The 12,287-nt window shown below is 42.7% G+C and overlaps 2 protein-coding genes across 2 annotated transcripts in view; one reads left to right on the forward strand and one right to left on the reverse strand.

Annotated features, from left to right (window-relative positions):
- Positions 1 to 7,966, forward strand: part of USP37 (ubiquitin specific peptidase 37) — an 82,758-nt gene extending 74,792 nt beyond the window's left edge. Inside the window, exons 22-25 of the mRNA XM_040640620.1 lie at positions 263 to 378; positions 2,183 to 2,252; positions 2,650 to 2,788; positions 3,297 to 7,966. Of these exons, the coding sequence (XP_040496554.1) occupies positions 263 to 378; positions 2,183 to 2,252; positions 2,650 to 2,788; positions 3,297 to 3,384 (413 nt within the window). The 3' untranslated portion in view covers positions 3,385 to 7,966. The remainder of the gene's footprint in view (positions 1 to 262; positions 379 to 2,182; positions 2,253 to 2,649; positions 2,789 to 3,296) is intronic.
- The window catches only part of VIL1 (villin 1), a 19,140-nt gene continuing 14,207 nt past the window's right edge, over positions 7,355 to 12,287 (reverse strand). Inside the window, exon 19 of the mRNA XM_040640632.1 lies at positions 7,355 to 8,936. Coding sequence (XP_040496566.1) covers positions 8,823 to 8,936 — 114 coding nt within the window. The 3' untranslated portion in view covers positions 7,355 to 8,822. The remainder of the gene's footprint in view (positions 8,937 to 12,287) is intronic.

The raw sequence follows: 12,287 nt of genomic DNA on the forward strand, positions 1-12,287 counted from the left end.
ATCTTTTTTTCAGTTTTATTCCTTTCTTAGCAGCATTATATTCCTTTCATATAAATATATTTAAAAGAAAAGGGACATTTCTTTTATAGATACCTGATACCTGAATTGTTATTCCCCGGAGTGGGCTGGATAAATTGAAACCCTAATGTTTTAGGTTTCCTTAAGATGATAAAATATGTACCCCAAGCTGTTTTTTTTATCCTTCTAATCATAACACTTTGTGTGTATTCTAAGAACTTTTACAACACTTTGTATTCTGCAGAATTTAACAACTCTTTTCTGGATTCGTTGGGTTCCGATGAGGACTCTGGCAATGAGGATGTTTTAGACATGGAGTACACAGAAGCCGAGGCAGAGGAACTGAAAAGAAATGCAGAGGTAGGCTGCTTGCTCCCTAAGTGGGACTGCTCGGGCTGCTGGCATCACTCCTGCTGCTATTTCTCTTCCAAGGCCCCACAGTTACATCCGCTGTGGCAGCCATCAAATGCTCTTCATTTTCTCTCGTCCTTTGCTCATTTCTCTTTTTTTCTTTTAAGATTTTATATATTTATTTATTTATTTTAGAGAGAGAAAAAGCCTGTGAGTGAAGGTAGGGGCCAGGGGGAGGGAGAGGGAGAGAGAGTCCCAAGCAGATTCCTTGCTGTACCCAGAGCCCAACGCAGGGCTTGATCCCAGGACCCTGAGATCATGACCTGAGCCAAAACCAAGAATCGGACACATAACCAACTGAGCCACCCAGGTGCCCTGTGCTCATTTCTTATACACAAGATTCAAAGTAAAATGAAACAAAACTAGAAAGATTTCTTTCTTGTGTGTTTAAGGCAGTAACTGCGTAACATGGCTCTCGATGTCATATATATACATTAATTCACCCGTAGTTTTGCCAAAACTATGTTGCCCTTAAAGTGAAATAACAAAACGAGTTGGTTGTTACTCAGTAAAAACTACTGGATTAATGACATTGAACCAGAACACATTATAACCTTTTTTTGCCTTTCTTTTTTCTGAAATAATTGCTTTTTTTCCATTTTCCTTTTTTTTTTTTTTTTGCAATTTTAATTACCTAGAACTCCACTATCCTAACACAACTAGTTAGCATTTTTACATGATACTTTGTCAACCCTACCTCCAAGTGTGCTTTTAAAATGTCATAAGTACAGTTTTTATTCTGCTTGCTTATTAAAGATTATTTATAAACATTTTATTTTTAATGGCCGTATATACTATATTGCCTCAAATCAACATACTATTTATTTCATTTAATTTTTAACCATGAGTATTTAAGTTTCTATTGTTCCGTTGTAATAAAGACTACATGGGAAAGTGCCTGGCTGGCTCAGTAGGTAGAATGTGCAGCCTTTGATCTTCGGTTGTAGGTTCGAGACCCATGTTGGGTGTAGAGATTACTTAAAAAAAAAAAAATCTTTAAAAAATACATCAAGGAACTGTGGATGTCTGTAATGTTTTCTATAATTAGGATTTTCTTTCAGTAAATTCCCAGAAGTAAATCACTGCTTCAAAGTTGAGAAACGTTTTAATGGTTTCTCATTTACATATACCTGTATTCCTTCCCCGAATTTGTACATTGTAGTGCTGCCTGCAGTGCATGAATGTCACTCTTCAGGCTTTTACAATTTCTCTACTAACAGTATTTTAATAGCATTTTTAATATTTAAAATGTAAAACTTTGTCCATAATCCCTACGGCACCACCGCAGCTGTTTTCGTTTTGTTCATTTTGTTTTCCAGTACTTAATCATTAACATACCTGTTTTTATAGAGCTGTAATTATTGTGTGCATTCATGTGGGTTTGAAAAACAAGTTAACGTGTTGCTGACCCACTGAATAATACTGCATTGAGTTGGTATACCACTAATCATTCAACTGTTATTGGGCCTGTTGTCAGTTCCAGCTTTCCATTATTATAGATAATGCTACAGTGAATAATTTTATACATGTACTCTTTTCTCCTTTTGAATTATTTTCCTAGGATAAATCCCTTAGTTGGGAGAATTCTTGGGTCAAAAGGTACGAACAGTACAACCACTGGATTTTTTTTTATCGAGTTTGACTACACACACACTGAAACTCAGCCATGTTAGCGTTGATAATAAATTTAAATTTAGTGTTTTGCTTTTATTCAAATGAAGAGTTAAAAGTCGTGCCCACTTCTGTTTTCCAGACAGGAAATCTTCCTCATTCTTATCGGCTCATCAGTGTTGTCAGTCACATTGGCAACACCTCTTCTTCAGGTAAGTGGACACTATGATTTCAGCATTTTACAAATGAAGTAGCCAGCATGTAACCCTGCTAGTTTTCTCTGTGCCTCGCTTTGTGAGCTGTAGGTTGAATGATCACACTAAATGTGAATTCAGTGTTAAAAGTGCAACTTTTTTATTTCTCTGTTTATAAGTGACCCAAATTCCCCTATCTTTGTGTGTGTAAATACATATGTACTTATCAGAAAAGTTGTCCTGGTATAGTACATTTCTCCCTTAAATTCCCGTACATGTTTTCTGAATGGTTTTTGGGAACAGTGTTGGGGATGGGGTGGATGGCGTGGCTGCTTCTCTCTCTCCAAAACTCCTGTACCTAAAAAAAATGTGGTGTGTTTTAAAAACTACAATTTTAAGATTTTGTTTATTTTAGGTCATTACATTAGTGATGTGTACGACATTAAGAAGCAGGCATGGTTTACTTACAATGATCTCGAGGTATCTAAAATCCAAGAGGCTTCCGTGCAGAGCGATCGGGACCGGAGTGGTTATATCTTCTTTTATATGCACAAGTAAGAAACTGCCAGGTCTGGAGCTGTGGGCTAAACATCTTTCAAACTCTTTTTTTTTTTCCCCCTGTAAGGACGAATTGTTCCCATCACTTATTGGTTGACAGTTTTTGATTTTTGTTATCTTTGCTTAGGGCTTATATTTGGATACCTTAACTGCATGTTAATTACTTATCTCACAGTAGTGTGGAGGTGTGGAACTTAAGACTGTTAGATGATAAAGCCGTCCTATCATAAACCTTTTTGATCTTGTATTTGTATCAGTTAGAAGGTCTAAGTTACATGGATGGATGGGAACTACACAGCATCGTTATCAGGGGTAGCCAGTGCCATTGTCCCCCCAACGTTCTCAAAAATCTGCACTTGGGGTTAAGATAGTGATCAAATGAATGAGCTGCTTATTTAATAAAATTAAGGCACCCAATGGGACTGTGCAGGCTTTATCTTCTGTCTGTCCTTTGGCTTTGCTCACTGGATTTCCTGTTTTATTTCTTGTTTGTTTTATTTTAAGGGAGATCTTTGATGAGCTGCTGGAAACGGAAAAGAATTCTCAGGCACTTAGCACGGAAGTGGGGAAGACCACCCGTCAGGCCTTGTGAGGAGCAAACTGCTGGGTCGGCAGTGTGCACTGCGTATCCCCTCTACTGCTGCCCACCTCCCCTGTCCTCTGCCCGAGGAGGATTTGGAATTCTGCTTGATACGGGAGCAACAAACAGCTCAGGGCCAAACCAAAAGACGAAAATTGCAGTTATGTGGAACGCTCCATGCTCATTGTTTTATGGAAGCTTTGGTCTCACATCTGTAGCTGTGATCCTCTTTTTCTCCTGCAAGAGTGGCACTTCCTTTTGTCTTAGGAATACATGTTGTAAATATATATATATATATGTACATACACACATGCACACACATATATGTGGAATGAATGGAGCCTTAAAGAGTTAGGATGAGCCACCGTAGTTTGCCTGCTCAAAATTAATAGCACAGCAGTTTGGAGAAGAAATGAAGGTGTCAAAGAGTCCGTTCACCTGAGAGATGTGTAAAGATGTACATATCAGTTGGCATTTAGCTTTTCTGTTCCTTGAGTAGTTTCACTCAAGTCTATAATCTTTCACGTGTGTTTCTTATTAGTAAAGTTCACTGGAAAGCCAGCTCTCCATGTTACACTAATGACAGTTTGTCCTCCTTGCAAGGGAGAGGCATTTCTGCCACCTGACATGAGGAGCTTTTTTTAGAAAATTACTTCATGGATTTGTAATGCTTTTGCTGTTTACATGCAGTCCCAAGAAATGGATTGTTGGTGCTTTGGAATGGGTTATGGTTCCCCGTTTGGTATTCATTGTACGCATCGTATTTTCTTTAAAAGAGATTCCTTCACACAGTATATTCATTGTATATCTATATTATTATGGTAGTGAAGATAGAATCTTTTCTTTTTCTTCTGTATCATTCTTCCATGGAGCAAGCATTACCCTACTAGATTGCAACCAAAACTTTAAGAGGTAGGAAAATTATATCCCAATTGGAATTCCCCAGCAAGGACACTTGGGGATAAGGAAAGAATGCTAGCATCTGTCTCTCATACTTGGAGAGGTCAGGATGAGGATTCTTGTTAAAGCTAAAAACTCTGGACCACTAGAAACCCTACTGCAAGTGGGAAATTAAGTACGTGAGTTTAGGATGAAGCTTAAGCATTTAATCATTTGCTGTCTGGCTTTGCCTTTAAAACGGCGAGAATTAGAATGCGATTGGTTTAGGTAATCCCGAGGACTAACAACAACGGTGCATAATACGTTTCATCTTTTTAGGTGCTTTGAGTTGAGGCTAAGTGGGAGTGCAACATTAAGTGCCACATTAGTCACTCAGCTGGCATAACCAGCTTGGATATTAAGCAGCTTGTGAAACCATATAAAGAATGAGTTCGAGAGGGGAATTCTATTCACAAAATAACTTTGTAAGCCCAGGAATCATTAGGTTCACACAGTTAAATGTAACAAAATGAAACCTTCAGTATTTTCTTTCATGTTTTACTTGCTTTTATTATCAACAAGGGGGGATTTCTTGGTTCAGTTCTGAGGTAGGGACAAAACCACATCAATTTTCAAGGGGAGGAAACATGTTAAAAGTCCATCATCACAGAAGGTGCAACATCTTTTCTAGAAGATTGCCTTAAGAGAGCTCCAGGCCCCACACTTGGACGTGTTCTGACACAGTAACTTGTTCAAAAATTCTCGGTGTTTAAATTGTAAATGGCCCCAGCACATTGGTTAACTACAGATGAAAGTTCAGCCTCCTGCTATTTACCTATACACTACCGCAGTGAACGTTCCGAAATGGTGTGCTGGTCGCTTGTGCATGAGGAGTATAGAGCAGAGGAAAATACTTGTTTTAAAAACTATAGCTTTTGCTGGAAAATAACTGGTTTTCTCCAAAATGAGTGAAGTGGTGATCAAATTCTATAGCGAGTTAGGACTTCTCTTCCACGTGTTTGCATTTGAGAGCTTCGAGGGGTGCTGTTAAAAATGACTGGAAACGTTTTGAAGTGGGGGATGCATTAGGGCGTTAAAAAAAAATAGAATTGATGCCATAAGCCTGGTTGCCCATGGGGTACCCTCATTTGACTTGCTTTTTGTAGCGCGCGCGTGTGTGTGGTTTAGAAGTACACGTGGCTCAGAAACCTAGTTTGATTTGATCTTCATTTCTTGCGCTGGGCCTGCTAGTTGAAAATAGGTTACTGAGGTTGATGAATTATCTTACTGCTGATACGCTTGCAAATTTGGGGCTTGAATTTTCCTTGGTAGCCGTGCATTGTTGTGGTCTGGTCAGCCTTCCTCTCTCCCTGTGCTCCTTTATCCCCCCTTCCACTACGCGTTACTTCTCATTTGGGTTCATGACTACAGATGGAAATTTCAGCTGAACCACGTTGAAGGGGTTTATCGTTTTTTTTGAGCTGGTTGTATATATTTAAAAATTATAAATAGATAATATATTATTTTTTTTTTGCACAGTATGATCAGTTTGCTCAGAATTGGGGGAATGGGGCAATTGGTGTGTTGGGGCCAGGAAGGGACAAGTCAGATAGAGGCAGAGTGCTTCAGTCCCAGGCAGCCTACACAGTCCCCTTTCTATTAAAAGTACCAAATGTGGTTACATTACTTTAAATGACATTGAATTGGAGCTTGACCCCACTTAGTTCTGCAGACAGCTGATCTTAATTGAAATCTTTTGGAAGGGAAGAGTAAACTAAAATTCAAACTTACTGATTCTTATCACCTAGTATTACGGAGAATTGGAAGTTGCATGCGGCCAGATGGCTGCTGTCCCTTTAGTAGCCATGACTATACTTTAGGCCCATGAGAAGATAGACTCTGTTTTGTGGGGAATGTATTCATATGTGTGTGCACACTCATGCTTTTTGTCTCAGCAGGATAGGATAAGAAGCAGCAAGTCTATGAATTGTTCTTCTATTTATATTTTGATTCCAAAAGCTATTTGTTTACTTGCCATGGTCTGTTAATTTCAGGCCTAACTTAATGGCTCAGTAACAGATGTAACAAATGTAAATGTGTTTACATTTTTTAAAGTATACAGTGATATTTACAGATCAGCTGATTAACTCTGGGAGGCAAATGTTAAGACTATACGTTTCTTTACTTCTCTTCTTGTTCAAGTGTAGCATTCTTCCAAAAGAGAGACTTTAAGAATAAAAACCTCAGCCAGTGAATTCATGGGTTTACTTATTCTTCCAGACTGCAGTTACCGTTAGGTAACTGTGTCAACATAACTACACGTGTACAGCTACAGATACAGTTGTATCAGGAAAATTATTTGGAAACACCTAAATGGAAGAGATTTTTGGCAGTGTCTATTTGGTGGAGTGTTACGAGTATAGAGAGCATGGGGGTGAGGTTTGGAAACACAGAAAAAAGTTTGTGAACTCATCCATGATCTGGAAAGAGTTTATATTAAAACAAAAATATTACTCTCCTTTGTCCTCTGAAGTGACTGCAGTGGATGCTCTTCGTCATCCAAACTTTTGTTTTGTTTTGCTTTTTGATTTAATTGGTGCCCCTGCCCTGCGCCCCCATAGGCAGTCTTTTGTTTTCAGTCAGGGAAACAGAGCTAGATCTCCCAAGTACATTTGGATCTTGTATATATATGGAGATTTTTAGAAAAATCAACTACCCAGTACCAGATGCAAGTCCCGTAAGTGTCCCCAAAACACAGGCGTGTCCTCTTCCTTCTCCCCATCTTGCTTTACCACTGAGTAATGCTCTCTTCAAGTGTGTACAAAAACGAATGGGTTTCTGCCATCTGATGTCTTTTGAATGCAGTACTTCAAAATTCTAATTTTGTCTCTATTGGTATGTCTTATTAACATCTGAAAAACATATATTTTATTGGAAAACTACAGTTTGGTAGGCCTTGAGAGTTTCGTGACCGTTCCTTTGCTGTGTCACCACAATCACTGACTCCTGTACGGCATGCTCTGATTACTAGACTTCAGGCAGTCTTTTCCGTTGTATCATATTTATACACAGTAAACTTTTCTTTCCATGTGTGCTAAATGTCTGAGGTTTTGAAGTTTTTAATAAAAAGTGTGCCAGTATAAGTATAAGCAGTTGATTTTAGTAACATTGGACTTTGCTTACAGTACATTAAGAGGTTCGAAGTACAGGCACGTTCACTGGTGAAACAGTAGAGGGGGTGAGGGTCTGGATCAAGACCCAAGTGCGGTAGGTCAAATGCCAAAACAAGAGCCATCAAGACCTGGCCTATTTCAAGAACAGAGAGGATGTGAGGAGTGAGACCACACACCTTGTCCCCAGGTTTCCCTCCCTCTCTGAGCTTGTCCTTCCATCCTAGTTCCTCTGGCCTGTTGTCAGTGTTGTTTACTTATGCTGTAGAGAGGAAAACAGAAGGAAGGGTCCTACACTTTGCCTAATTGAGCCACTACCAGATTTGCTGGCAGCTTTGGCCACATTATTTGTGAGGTGATTTTCTTTGTGTTCAGAGTGACTTGATTCTGATTCTTTATGTTGTTTCGTATGGAGCGGCACTTTATCTGTGTTTTAGCAGAACTGTTCCTCTGTATCCTTTACGGTTTTTCCTTGTTTTTGTTTCATTTTTAAATTATGCATAGAGTTTTTTGTGTGTGTGAAATTAAAGCCTTTATTAACCTTGTGTTGGTCCGACTGTTATTTCTGGAAAGGACTTATCCTTGCAGACACTTAACAACCATTTGTTGAGGTTGTGAAATCACTTTCTGTTGGCCTTCTGACTTGGACTTCCATGCAGCACCATTACACCTTAAAGGAAATGGAAGGGCAAACCGACAAATGGCTGGAGGCAGCACCGAGTTCTTGTTTTCACTGGAGGAGCCCGGGAAGCTTGGCAGAGGTCCTGGATAACAGTTTGTAAACTCGGCCTTGGCCTTAGCTAATTAAGCTCATCCTTTGCCTCATTAGTACCAGACAGGGGTGAAATGACCTCCATTCTAGACCCCGTGGCTATGCTGCTCTCGCCGGGGACCGGTTGGTGTCGTGAAACTTCCTCACAGGGCCTTTTCCCAGGCCATTCAACTCTTGCAAAGAAGGAGTGCCCTTTAACTTCTCGCCTAAGTCAGCGAGGAAAGTATGTGAAAAGGAAAAGCCATTACTCTGGGAAGATATGAAACTGCAAAAGGCTTCAGCCCACTCTCCATGGATAAAAATTGGTCACAGGAGAGGAAAACCTAGGGATGGCTCCTCAGAATTCGAATGTTCTGTGGAGTGTTTGCTCTTCTAAGAAGGGAAAGCTCTAGAACAGGATGGTTAAAAGTGACATTAACACCCCTGGATCGAAACAATGCGACCACCTTCTGAAGAGCTGAAATTGGGACCACAGTCTCCTTAAGGAGGTACCATTCTGGAAGAATAGGTAGGTTGCCCACAGGTAAAATTTCACTTCAATTAGTATAGGACTAATAAGCCAGTCATAAAAACAATGAGACAGTGAGCAAGGTAGGGAACTGCTCTCCAACCACAGCCACTCCTTCTTCTCAAAACAGGCCTTTTTCTTTCTTGAGGTTTTGTTGCTTCCATCGAGGGAGGGCAGAGAAGGCAGTGGGTGTCATCCCCAAGGCCTTGGTGAAATCCTCGATGGACAGGTGCTCCTAGAAAGGAGAGAGGAACCAGAGGGCAACGGTCACATTCTTCCCCGGGGTTTACTTGGCTGAGTCCTATAGATGTGTCGTAACAGGCACATGAAGAGCCACGACAGGTCATGGCGGGAGAACCCGGACAGAGATGGGGAGGAGCCAGGTGGCATGTTGAAGTCTAAGAAGCGTGATCCCTGAATCTGGAATGTGATCAAGGTGAAGTAGACTGAGCCCCTGTTGACAAGTGCACCTAGCTCTGAAATAAGAATTGGGACATTGGACTTGGCTAGGGAATTTGCTAAGAGAATGTCTTAGTTTTCCTCTTTCTAAAATGGGAGAAAAATCTTCAAGGCCAATTTTTCCTTCTTTGTAATGCTTTTATGGGGATGAAAATAATATTATACATGAAAGGGGAGTGGAAACAAGGTATCTTGATCATCTGTCTTAGTAAACAGTGAACCTAAGCTAGAGGATCCTTGTTCCTGTAAGTCCGGCCCACACAGTAAGCACATGAGCCACAGAACGGAATCCACCCAGCTCTGAATATGAGACGCCGCTGCTGTTAACACAGGAGGCCCAGCTCTGCTAGCAAAAGCCATGACCCTTGCAAGGCGCTCGCCACCTGGGCCCTACCTTGCTGGGGACCAAGTGAGCAGGCTGGCCGGCCCAGCGCGACGGGCCCGGCAAGCCGCAGTCTCACGCACAGGTACGGCTGTGGCACTTGCAAAAACCCCTGGCTGTTCTGAATGCGGAACGAAATATTTGGATGACTCACTCATACCGGCTTCTCCCATCCTATGAATGATCTAGAAGTTTGGATAGCACAATTCTACTTTTTTACTCTTGGCTTAGAGATCATGACTGAGAGACTGCTTTCTAAGCCAGGGGTATTATCTTTCTCCATCTGATGAGGGGATTGCCTGAAATGACCTTTGCTCCCTCCTAACAGAATATAATAGTGATGCCGCTTAAGGCAAGCCAGGTACCCTCAAGGCAGTCACGTGAGAACCCCAAACTGAAGCGGCTATAAAATGGCATCTCCCAGCCTTCGTCTCTGCCCCCTAGCACCAAGAAGGGGACGGGGTGGGAAGAGCCATGGGTTTTTTTTTCAGTGTGACCCCCCCCCCCCCCACTCCAGGAGAGTGTTTTATCCACTCCTGCAGAGAGCCCTTAACTGAACAGCGCGGACAGCATCTGTAGGTGGGATTCAAGCTCGGGTGGGTCTGATGCCTCAAGTTCTCTAACCTGTCTTTAGGTTTGCCTCCTCCGCCCCAACATTCTCTCCTCAAGTCCCCGAGAGCCCTGCCCACTCCCCCAGGCAGGGAAGAAGACAGGAAAGGTGAGTGGTTTGGGCATCAGTGCATGGGGAAGAGCTGCCTGCCCCAAACTGCTTTGGAGCAAACCCCCGCCCCAGGTCCCTCACAGCTGTGGCTGCAGGTGCCGTCCCTGGCCCCAGCCAGGCTGGCTCCACAGCTTGGCTGAGACTTCTGGACTCTGACCCCCAGGGCAGATAGCAGGAACTGCCCATCCCAGTGGACTTGTATCTTTCCACTAGTCCTACTCTTGGACTCTGTGGTCCTGCCAGCCGATTACTGGCCTCACCCATACCCACATCCGCCTCTCCGTGGTTTACTCATTTGTACTCAAACACTTAGATTATCCTCTTGCTACTGCCTGCAGCCAGACCAACCACCCCACTGTTCCTTGTCACTGGCTCCCCTTCCGAGTTTGGAGGAGCCAGAGAGGCCTGAAGACCTCTCCTACTCTCCCCACTGAACATTGACCTACAGCTCTCACAAGGTGCTGGAGCACCCGGGTGGTGCAGTCGGTTAAGCGTCCGACTCTTGGTTTCAGCTCAGGTCATGATCTCAGGGTCTGGAGATCAAGCCCCATGCATTGGGCTTCTGTCTCAGAGAGGACCCCCTTGGGATTCTCCCTCCCTCGCCCTTCGCCCCTCCCCTGCCCCTCGCACATACACTTGCTCTCACTCTCAAATAAATAAATCTTAAAAAAAAAAAAAAGTCAGCAATAGACAACTGATTGTGTAGAGTGTGTCTACATGGTAGGGTTGTCTTGATTCTGTTTGTCCCATTCAGAATTCACCACCCATTCAGCCTCCTATCGGTCTCCTGGGTCAGAAACACTGGCTGCCCCTCCTTTTAGAAATACTTCATGCCACATGATATGACAGTAGCAGCAGGACTCCAAAGACCTGGTTCTTGCTCTGACTCGGGGCTAAGTAGCTATGTCAAGTCACTTCCCCTCTCTCCAGTTTTCTCAGCCCCTTACATTTACAGAGCACTTTCTATGTACCAGGTGCTGGGCAAATAATATTCATAGCATCACTGTTACAAAAAATATGTTGGGATCATCCCAGTATTCCAGTGAGGACACAGATAGGTAGATCTGGGAGAGAAGGCTTGAACATGGTCTCCAAGGTGAAGGGCAGCGTGCAAATGCTCTGGGAACAATACCCTTGAACACATATTGGGCCCAAACCCCTAACAGACTTGGAGAGATCAGGCATCTTTCTTCTGTAGATTCCTTAATTCATTCACAAGACGCCTTTATGGTTTATTATAACCAGAGTACTTTGTCTCTTGATACCCCCATCAAGCCAGTTTTGCCATCCATTTTGGGTCTTCCTATAGTGGGAATGAGTATTGGAAATGTATTTGTAACAAGCTCTCTTCTTGTCATACTCTGTCCCCACGAGTGACCCTGTGCACTGGTGGGTCTCTGGCCTGGGGGGTCTCAGAAGAGCCTGCCCACCAACCCGGCGTGCCTCAGCCCGGATGTCCCCAGATGTCCCTGGCTGCCTCGAACGGCATGGCTACCGCCAAACTCACGGGGATCCCCTTCTAAGCTCAGTCTGATGCAGGGTTTTTTTTTTTGTTTATGTCAGAAAATGACACAATTGCCTCCCTCGACAACCTCACACCCTTCATCCCATAATTACCAAGTGTCATCGACTTTACCTCCTAAAATTTCTCTAAACCACCTCCTTCCCTCCACTTCCCCAGGCACCACCTATCCGGGCTCCCATCCACCACTCGGCCTGCCTCTGGCTGCTGCTTTTGCCACTTTACAGTCATTTTACTGAGTAGCTATAGACACGTTCTGCCAACGGAGCCAGCCAGGTGCCCCTATAGTGATCTCTTAAAAGCATGATCTGTTTTCTCTACAGTTTTGAGGGTGTTTTAAGGACACATCTTCCCTTTTTATCCCTGAATGTGCAGCCTTTGTTAGCTGGATTAGAATTCATCATTTAGTTGCTTTTAGTGTAGATAGTGTTAAGATAGTCTAAGATTTTTAGGGTGTAAATTGTTGTATGTGATTGAGAGACTCCTTCTTAGTCCAAATAGG

Source organism: Ursus maritimus, unplaced genomic scaffold (genome assembly GCF_017311325.1).
Source record: "Ursus maritimus isolate PB19 unplaced genomic scaffold, ASM1731132v1 scaffold_1, whole genome shotgun sequence".
Taxonomy (NCBI): domain Eukaryota; kingdom Metazoa; phylum Chordata; class Mammalia; order Carnivora; family Ursidae; genus Ursus; species Ursus maritimus.